This window comes from Delphinus delphis, chromosome 5, assembly GCF_949987515.2.
Source record: "Delphinus delphis chromosome 5, mDelDel1.2, whole genome shotgun sequence".
Lineage (NCBI taxonomy): Eukaryota > Metazoa > Chordata > Mammalia > Artiodactyla > Delphinidae > Delphinus > Delphinus delphis.
Window position 1 is genome coordinate 45459962 of NC_082687.1, and position 10246 is coordinate 45470207.

At 35.5% G+C, this 10246-nt stretch overlaps 1 protein-coding gene across 4 annotated transcripts in view; it reads left to right on the forward strand.

Moving 5' to 3' along the window:
• The window catches only part of CNOT6L (CCR4-NOT transcription complex subunit 6 like), a 113917-nt gene extending 104210 nt beyond the window's left edge, over positions 1-9707 (forward strand). For all 4 annotated transcript variants that reach the window (XM_060012309.1, XM_060012306.1, XM_060012307.1 and 1 more), the window contains 3 exons: positions 25-252; positions 2434-2636; positions 7391-9707. In XM_060012309.1, coding sequence (XP_059868292.1) covers positions 25-252; positions 2434-2636; positions 7391-7603 — 644 coding nt within the window. In that variant the 3' untranslated portion in view covers positions 7604-9707. The remainder of the gene's footprint in view (positions 1-24; positions 253-2433; positions 2637-7390) is intronic.
• Positions 9708-10246: the final 539 nt, after the last annotated feature.

Genomic DNA, 10246 nt, shown 5'->3' on the forward strand with positions numbered 1-10246 from the left:
TGTTTCCCTAATGCTTAAATTTAGGTATGAAGCCTATTCATGCTGCAGACAAACAGCTGCTTATAGTGGCAAATGCCCACATGCATTGGGACCCAGAGTATTCTGATGTGAAACTCATTCAGACCATGATGTTTGTCTCAGAGGTTAAAAACATTCTGGAGAAAGCCTCAAGTAGGCCTGGCAGCCCAACTGCAGATCCTAATTCCATCCCGCTGGTGCTATGTGCAGATCTTAACTCATTGCCAGATTCAGGTATTTATAACATCATTTCCTCTTCGCTTTCAGTTTTGTTTTTACTTCTAGTTGAAAGGTCAGTTAGCTCTTAACTTTTGAGTAGAGACTTTCTCTTCTAAATTAGAGAGTGTATCAGTAAGAATCCCAGGAATGGGACATGGAGTAATTGAGGAGAGTTTATTTAGTTAAGCTATTTCCAAAGATGTGTGCAGGGTTAGGGACACAAAACAATGAGTGATGCAGTACCCTGTTACTAGGGGAGATAGGGACCCTTCACCACCTGTACACCTAAGGGGGAAAAGTGGTGGGAGTTGTTATCAAAACTTGGAAAAAATAGTTACGAGGAGAGGGCCATGTAATGGGAGTGATGGATTTGAATTGGGATGCGATCAATCCCTTGCAAACTGACAAGCCAGGGGAATATATATCCCTGCCTCACTCTGCTACTGTCCTCTGATCTCTCGCCACTGCTGTCCATTGACCAAATCCAACTAGAAGCTAGAGCGGGGAGGGGTTTGCAGTTGATGCAAGTAAAGGTCAGCCTCCTGCCCCACAGAATGCAGTGGAGAAGGGTGACCTGAAGAAGCAACCAGAAAATATTCAGCACAGGTAGCTATCTAGTTTAATAATGTTGGCAACCTTTAAGTGAATTCATTAAATGATGCTTGAATTCTGATATTAGGTGCAGAAGAGTAATCAAAATTATCTTAGGATTTCACATTACTTCTTGAGCTCCACTTAACTACTTTATGTCCTAACTTAAATTATTTTAGATCTTTGTAAAAAATCAGTTCTGCACTTAGATATTAAAATTCAAATGTAAAACATTATAGTATCAGTTTTGCTATTACTGAGGCATATTCTAAATTTTGTATATTTTCAATAAGCTACTTTAAATTGTTTAAAATAACCACTCAAGAATAAATATAACATAACCCAAATGCCTACAACTGTAATATTAATAAAAGTCTCAAATCTAGAAAACACCTTTGCTTTTTCTCCTTAGCAAATAAATGTCGAAATCATCCTTTCACAAATGTTTGTATTCAGCCCCTAGGCTCATTGACACCTTGACTATGTCCTCCTTTTTTAATCCTTTTCTTTTTTAGAGTAAATTGCTCTCAAGCACAGGTTTCCCCCATCTCATTTGATTTGGTTAATCATTTGGCATCACAGCATGCCAAGTTGACTCAAGCCAGACTGTCAGGGCTGGATCCTGGTTCTGCCACTTAGGAGCTATGCAATCTATAGCTAAGTTCCTCATTTTTAAATAAAGGGATAATCATTTTGTCCACTTCATAGAGTTGTTTGTAAGGTTTAAGTGTGTAAGGCTCTTACAACAGTGCCTGGCATGTAGTAACTGCTAGATAAATGATAGCTCCTTTTCAGCTATTCACAATACTGATGTTGTGCTCATCATTTATTCATTATATATGTTGCTGTCATTCCTGATCACAAATAGAAAGCGATGACTGACAAACTTTAGTAATCATCATCCTCATAAGAAGGGTTGTGGTACTTTTTTCATGTTTACTTATTCAGTGGAAGTGGTGAGCTTTTTCTGAATGCTTCTGCTCTCTTCAGCTTTTTAGACACATCTAATATTTTTGAGCAAGTGGTATACCTCCAGCGTATAATGTACTGTTTAGTGTCACTGCAGCTCAAAACAAAGAATGATGTGGCCTAGCTGAAGCTAGACATTGCAGTGTTGAAGATGCAAAATCTATTTTTATTGTCAATGATTTAAAATTTTTTATTATGTATGCTATATTTTACATATTCCAGAAGTTGTTGATGGACTGCATAGAATGTTGAAATGCTAAAGAGATAGTGCTTTGCAATAACATTCTAAAAATATTTACGGTCAAGACCCTCCTGGTGAATGCCATCCTAGACCCTGGGAATCATCTTCAGCTTGAAGAACCATTAAGAGAACTGAAGATATTTCTGTGTGATCAGGATATTTTGCTCTGGAGTAGGCAAATACACCTCAGTTTGATGGAACCATATGAAATTGCTGGTATTTGATTTTTTTAGCATCAACCACAAAAAGGCAGTTTCATATGTAAAAGTAAATATTCAGTATAATAAAACCACTCTGAACTTGGTGCATGCACCTGGCAACAGATTTTGGCCATGAAGTCTTCTGTAAGGTCTAAGTGCTAAATGGTAGTGTTTCTTCCTTCTTTATTCTACTAGGTGTCGTGGAATATTTAAGCAATGGAGGAGTAGCTGACAACCATAAAGACTTCAAGGAACTAAGGTACAATGAGTGTCTTATGAACTTCAGCTGCAACGGAAAGAATGGAAGCTCAGAAGGGAGAATCACACATGGCTTCCAACTGAAGAGCGCCTATGAAAATAACTTGATGCCTTACACCAATTACACCTTTGATTTCAAAGTAAGTGACAGCCTCTGGGTTGGCACAGAAATTATGTCAAATGCAAACACGTGACAGGAAAGATATGTGTTATTTATGCTTAACAGTGTAATCTTCAGGATTTTTTACATTCTCAAAATGTCTTGGCTACGTGTGCACGTAACGTAAGGAGGTTTCTTAGGTTTTGTGGTGGTTATTGTTGACTTGAGAATTCTCTTTGAACCCTTATTTGTTCGAATTTCAAATAACCATGATAATGGAAAAAAATTCCGAAATACTTTACTTTGTGTATGCCAGGCACTGTTCAAAAGCACTTTATATTTATGAATATAGTCAATCTTCACTTGTCCATACCATCCCTAACTTTCAGTAAGGATCCAAATAATAAGCAACCTGATATAGCTACATTCATCTTGAATGAATTTGTGGAGTATTCCCTCAAAATTTTCTTAGTACTTTCCATTGATATCTTATTTATCTTTAAATTTTCCAGGTTTCTTGGTGAGATGGGTTAGAGAAAGTTGTGCTTAGGGTCTATTTTATATCCATGTTGTCATACTAATCAATGCCCAGGCAGTAGACCATTCCAGCTTAGTAAAAGGACAAGAAAGATTTTTTTTTTTTTTTGCAAAATAAGAAAAAAAAAAATTAGAGGGCCAGTTGTACAAAACCAGTTGTTCTTTTGAAACATTGATTGGTAGTGATTTTCTGTAATCAGTCCCTTTCCCTTTGCCAGTTTTCTAATCACTCTGCCTGTAGCTCTTCTATTGTACCTTTGTTTGACTTTCTGGCATTTCAGGCATCTATCCTAAAGTCTTATACTATCCTGAAAAAATGTAGATGTTAGAAAGTGGTTAGGAGTAAGAATCCTAGATGGGGAATTTAAGAAAATACCAAAGGAAATTTATGAATTGGGCTCTTACACATCTCCGATAACCTTTTTCCATTTTCAGTGCTTGTTAGCCCCTTTCCAAGAAACAGATAGTAGGAAGAAAGGAAATTTGTGTGCTTATGTTATTGGTCAGTTTTTGTAATCAAGAAGTGGAAAAGAATTGTTTAGAAGTTGAATCTAATTTTAGTATTTTTGCTGTTAGAGTAGAAAATACTATTCAGAGATAATTGATTTTGTTCAGATCACTCATATGCAGTAATGTGCTGGTAAATATTTAATAATCAGTTTTCTGAGAAAAAAAAGAAGCCCGAATTTGTAGTGTTTGCTGATTTCTGCGGTACATGCACTCCCATTGTAGTAGATTTCAAGCTCCCAACGTCATACCATTGAACACAGAGTTGGGATGAAGTGCTAAGAAAGCAAGTTCTAGCTGACTCTATCACACCACGGCTTCTTGTGTAAGCTTAAAGGAAAACCTCGGGACTTAATGATACACAGATTACTGTAGGTTAAATCCTATACAGTGGTATATAATACAGCTCTGCCAGCACAGCACAACCCAGAAAACCTAAAATAAAGTTCCTTAAAATAAGTGTTCAGTAATTCTACAACTCTTATTGTTCTTTTGGTTTGTGTATAGGTAAAAAGACCAAATCATTTCTACCTTAACTAGGCTTTTATAAAGGTTACTTTTACCTTATCCACAAAGTAAAAATTAGGGAAATAATGTTTAGAATATTAATCTAAGCCATCTTCCTCGATCGTCTGAGTTGTTTTCAAATCTTTTGTTGATGTTCCTTCAAAAGAACTTACATGTATTAATAAGTGAATAAAAGAATCTTATTGAAGCATTTATGTTGTCTGAAGAAGTACAGTTAAAGAACCAAAAGTGCATGGTTCAGAGAGTGTTTGATGTTAGCATATGTAGGATAGGATGAGAAATGGCAGAACTGTAAATCCGTGCGAGAGAGGCATGAATGGGGAGGATAAATAACGCTGGCTGGCTGGATAGATGGATGGGAGGGTGGAATAGGATGGAAAAGAAGAATGATCAGAGAACAAACTAAGGGCATACCTGACTAGAGAGAATTAAGCTTTTGGTCCAAGTAGCAGACAATAAACTTTTCAATTTCTTACAAAACATTTTATGTAATTAGTGCTGTGCCAATATTGAAGGCAGTTGGTAAAAAGGGATAGGTAACATCAAATGTAAAAATGTCATGTGATTAGCATTAAATACAGATCGAAGTATAGTATTCTGCCATTGCATCAATGGAGTACTGTTAAACTTTGTTTACTTGGCTTAGCATTTCTTACTTACTTGGTTCTCAAATAAATTAGAAATGTAGAAACGTGGTATTTAGAACTCAGAGTCATTTAATCTAGAACTGATTTGGAATGACTTGAAGGGTAAGCAGTTAGGAGAATTACTTGTACACAAGGTATCTTAGTGAGTTTAGGTTGCCATAACAGAATACCATAAACTGTGTGGCTTATAAAACAACAGAAATTTATTTCTCACAGTTCTGGAGGCTTGAAGTGTAAGATCAGGTGCCAGCATGGTCACGTTCTAATGAGGGTCCTCTTCTGGGTTGCAGACAGCTGTTTTCTCATTGCATCCTCACATGGTGGAGTGAGAGCTCTCTGGGGTCTCTTTTTATAGAGCACTAATCCCATTCATGAGGGTTCCATCTTTATGACCTAATCACCTGCCAAAAGCCCCACCCTCTTATACCATCAGGTTAGGGGTTAGGATTTCAACATAGAAATTTGGGGGGAACACAGACATTCAGTTTGTAACATCAGATAAGTTGAATAAACAGCCTAATTCAAACTTGCCGCTGCTTTCACCATCACCTGGCCCCCCTCCTGCCCCGCGCCAATCTAAGGGTGTGTCTGAACCATTTAATGAAAAGAGGAAGGACAGTTTTCCTATTATGTCAAGTAGTAAATCTTTCTGTTACACATTGTGAAATTTATAGTGTATAATTTTCTCGCATTCTTTTACAAAACAAAACTTAGCATAATGTTACCTCAAACTATTTTCATTGTTTTTACTTTTTTCTCATATACACGTCTATAGACTTACCTATAGACTTTACTAATATAAAGACTTTTCCCACCTTTTTATGATCTTTTAAAAAAAGAAACAGTTTGAATCAGAAAAGGTTAAGAATCGTTAGTCTATAACCTTCTTTGTGAATATGATACAGTGTACAAGGTGTATATATGTATAAATACTAGGGCGAGTTCAGACATGAACTTGCTAAGGATTTGGATAAGAGCTTTTACTCTGGATGTTTCAAACCAAGAAAACAGTTACAAGTGATATCTCCAGTTCTTACTTTCTGGAATGTTTAACATCTTTATTGGGGCCTATGTTTGCAAAGAATTCTCTAACTCTAGTAGCTAATGTGCATAATGCTACTTTATAATAAAGTGATAAGATATAAGAGGTTTTATTCAACATAACTAATTGAAAATGTTTCGTTTGTGTTTTGTTTAAAACACAAATGTTTTAAATGTGTTTGCTGAAGCAAAGGGTGGTCTCATAAAAGAAAGTAAAACCACTGAAACTCTTGTCAAACCTTTTCCTAAAATGTCACTGCAAAACTAGGCATTAGCCAAAATGAAGGGATAAAAATACATTGCGCTAATATTTCTTGACTATTTGGATTTGGAGCATTAATGGCAGAAAGTACTCCCCTGGATTCACGTAGATTCCTTAATCTGTGGTAAAGTAAGGTTATAGTATCTAATGTTGAATAAGGCCCTCTCCCTCAAAAGAACTGTTTTGTTGTTTTGGTCTTGGTCATGTCAAAATCAGCAAACTAAGGTAATTGTTTCCGAAATTTCACAGTATAATTTTTTTCATTGAATTCTTTTTTTTTTCTTTTAATAAAGTAGCCCATTTCACTGTGATACCATTTAAAAATATTAGCTAGAACTCCCTGTGTATAGTATTTATGAATAGGTATTTCCAGGTGTGGAACTCTTTCTTCATACTTGGGCTCAGGCTCTCTTGATGTGGGAAGGAAGAAATCTGACTTCACACTCTTGCATACATAGCCTGGGGCAAAAAAAAGCACACTAGTTTTGAAACTTACTGATCAGATAAACAGAATCATCTAGCTCTGAGAGATACAACTGAATACATAGATAGGTCTTTACTGAATGTTTTTTACAGAGGTACTGTTGTGCAGCAAGAAATCCAGAATTTATAGTACACCAGGATTTGTGAAAATGAATATTCTAAACTTAAGAACGGATTAGAATGATTAAATGTGTGCAGTATTTTGTATATATGTATAAAATTTGGGAAAGCTGAACTAGGATTAGCAAATCTGAAAAGATGCTTTACAGTGGCTTCATTCAGATGTGTTTGATTGATGTACAAATAACTGAATATCATACCAGTTATCATTACAAGAATTATTCTTGTCATAACTTTTCATTAACTTTGTATATGTTTGTATAAATATTCTGATTTTCTGTTTATTGTAACAGAGTCAGTGCAGTTTCCATATTGTTTATACTGATAAATTAGATTTCACTGACCCAAGCAAGCCAGTTCTAAAGATGCCTAGACATGATTTGGTGAGCTTAGCTTCTCAGTTTGCTTACCACTTATGCACATGTGCAAGGCTTTATGATTCCACTAGGGCACTGTGTTTCCCTGTCCAGCCACCTTTATGTCATGTAATACCCATTCAAGATTTGAGATCTATTTGACCCATTGTGAAGACAGCAGGTGTACCAGAAACACAGGTTACTCAGGTATTTGGCTTTTACAAATTATGAATTGTTCTTTTATATATCTTAAGTTTTTCTTTTATCTAAGCATATATTTTTCTTTTTTTCCCAACTCCCAATCTCTTTTCAGGGCGTGATTGACTACATTTTCTATTCCAAGACTCATATGAACGTGCTTGGTGTCCTGGGGCCTTTAGATCCTCAATGGCTGGTTGAGAACAACATCACTGGGTGTCCACACCCTCACATCCCTTCAGACCACTTCTCACTGTTAACACAACTTGAACTCCACCCTCCACTCCTGCCTCTTGTCAATGGTGTTCACTTGCCTAATCGGAGGTAGTGGAGTACTGCCCCGCAAAGACGGGGATCTGTTACTATGGACCTGTACAGTTGTAAATCAAAGTATGTAGGAGTGAAGTATGGCCATCCTTAAGCTGCTTCTTCAGGTTCCTTTCATTATGTGTTTGCTATAAGATTTTGTACAATTTTGTGCATATTGGTATCATTTGGCACTAGGGCTGGAACCAAAGTATTATCACTCTCTTTCCAAATTTTTAATTTAACATGTTTTTAAGTTGGACCTTCTTCATATTATATTAGGAGTCAGCATTCATAATTGATAAATCACCAATTCAAGGCCCAACAACAGGGTATTTGTTTTTCCAGAACAAATACTTTCTTTTGAATGGTTTCAAGTGAGCCAACCATTTTTCATTTTTGTGAAAGGCAGTTTTTAAAAACTGTAAATAAAAGATTTTAAACTGAATGATGGCATGCCTTGCAGGAAACTGCCTTGAATTTCTGTTTTCCATGATAACAAACTGATTTTTGGCTCCGCAGTCATTTGCACATTAACAAAGCACTTAAATTTGCTAGATCTGTACATAAACTAGCCATAATGAGAAAAACTGAGAAATGAAAGGTGATTGCACAATATGGTTTCAAAATCAAGCATTTAACAGCACACAACAATTTGTTGGGGAAGTGCTGGTTGGTTTTTTTTATTTGTTTGTTTTGTTTTTTGAGGAATCGTTCTGTATTTTGTACCCCTATTAGTTATAACCTTACTAGAAGTGTTAATTCTAAGCCTGTCTGTTCAGTTTCTTTATAGGAAAACAACGGGTAATTTCTACTGCCACACATCTTGAAAATAGAATTTGGTCTATTTAGGATGCCCACAAAATTAGTGTCCAGTATTTTTTATTGTTTCCATCCACGCTTTTCTGCCTGGTTGTGCTGGAAAAAACAGATATTATATGATCTGTATCATTTTTGCTGTTATGGTCAAATGTTTAAAAAATAACTACCGAATGAAAAGGCCCTGATCAAAGCTTTAGAAGAAGAAAGCTACAAATATTCCATGTGTTTCCCAGAGTAGGTCAAGTGGCTGTTGGTTTTGGCTTTTTGAGGTGACAGTGGAAAGGATTTGGGAGAGAGAACAGGGAGTAGTTGAAAACCTTGGATCATTTTTCCTGACTCTAGTTGCCAAATGGCCATTATATGCTTTTAATCTTTGTTTCCGTTGTCTGTCAGGGTTGAATTAAGAAGCTACTGGTTTATTCCCAACTGTTGATGCTCTTTAGATATGTTAGAATCCTTTTTTCGCCCAGGAGGGGCCAGTTGAAAATCTGTGACTCAAGACGCAGTGGTTGAAATACCATTTAATGGGGGAAAAATTGGTTGGCTACTTGATGTTAATTATGGCACAGTAACAGGAAAAGGTTGTGTCTGTGTTTTTAAGTTTTTCTTTATTCTGCTTTTTTGCTGCTATAAGAGTTTTCTGAAATTTATATTTTAAACTTTTCATGCACTTTACTGTTTCTAGTCTCAAAATGTGATATTTTTAATAAACAAGAAACTTTCCATTATGTGAATGAAATTTTAAAAGAAAATAGCCTATATTTGTGTTTCACTAATATATAAAGTACAGGTCAAATTTAAATTATTTAATTAGTTTTAAATATATACAATTTGTCTCCTCTTTCAAACCTGACATCTTAGGCTGTTTTATTAGTCTTAAATGATGCATTTCCTGTGGTCATTTTATACTAATTTCTTCCATAGTAAATTAATCAGGCTACATAATATGATATTTCCCCTGAAGGGTAATTTTAGTGCGACGAGGGAGGTGGGTTGATGTAATGTCATATATGGGATTGCATCAGAAGGGTTCTGTAAAGCCTAAACTCCCTTTTAAAAGTGCCTAGTGATAGAGGCATTGTTTGTCATCTATTATAATTGGAATGTCATTGTAGTTGAGTGAAGTTTGATGTAAATAAAATATTCTTTTAAAAATGTCAAGATATCAGAATAAACAAAATAAACAAAGAAACAACCCTTAAGATGACAGATTTTCCTCAATGTGCAGGTATCCCTTCTTATATACCTCAAGCATTCAACATCTAGCCATGCAAATTGATTACATAGTACTGGAAAGTAGAATAGCATGAAAAACTTAATTTTGTGGACATTACCTTTTTTTGTAATCAGCTACTGTATGTTTTATTTTAAATCTTTTGTTTTGGGTGGGTTTTCTGCTCTGGAGGTATATGCACTAACAAAACATTTTCCTCCTTTCATCTACGCATGTTAATTAGCAATGTGAGCAATATTTCTTACCATACTTCACTCCCAATATTTTTTGAGATGTTTGTATAAAATGGAATTTAAAGTTCACTTATGATTGTATATGAACCACAGAGGAGCCCATTTATTAATAAAAAAAACTTTTTTAATAGTTAAATGTAGAGGGAAAAATAAAAAAAATTGGGAAACATTGTAAACAGCTTAAGTTTATTTTGTGTATGATTGAGGCACTCTGTTGCAGGAAGGTGTGTAATTGGGTTCTCTCTGCTTCCAAATGCACTCTTTCAAACCATTCATTATCCTGTGTATTTTTAATGTGGTTTTAGTAAATGTTGGTAGTAGCTCTGTTAAAGTAGGTAATTGTGTTCTGTTTTGGGTGGCAAACACACTTGGGGCA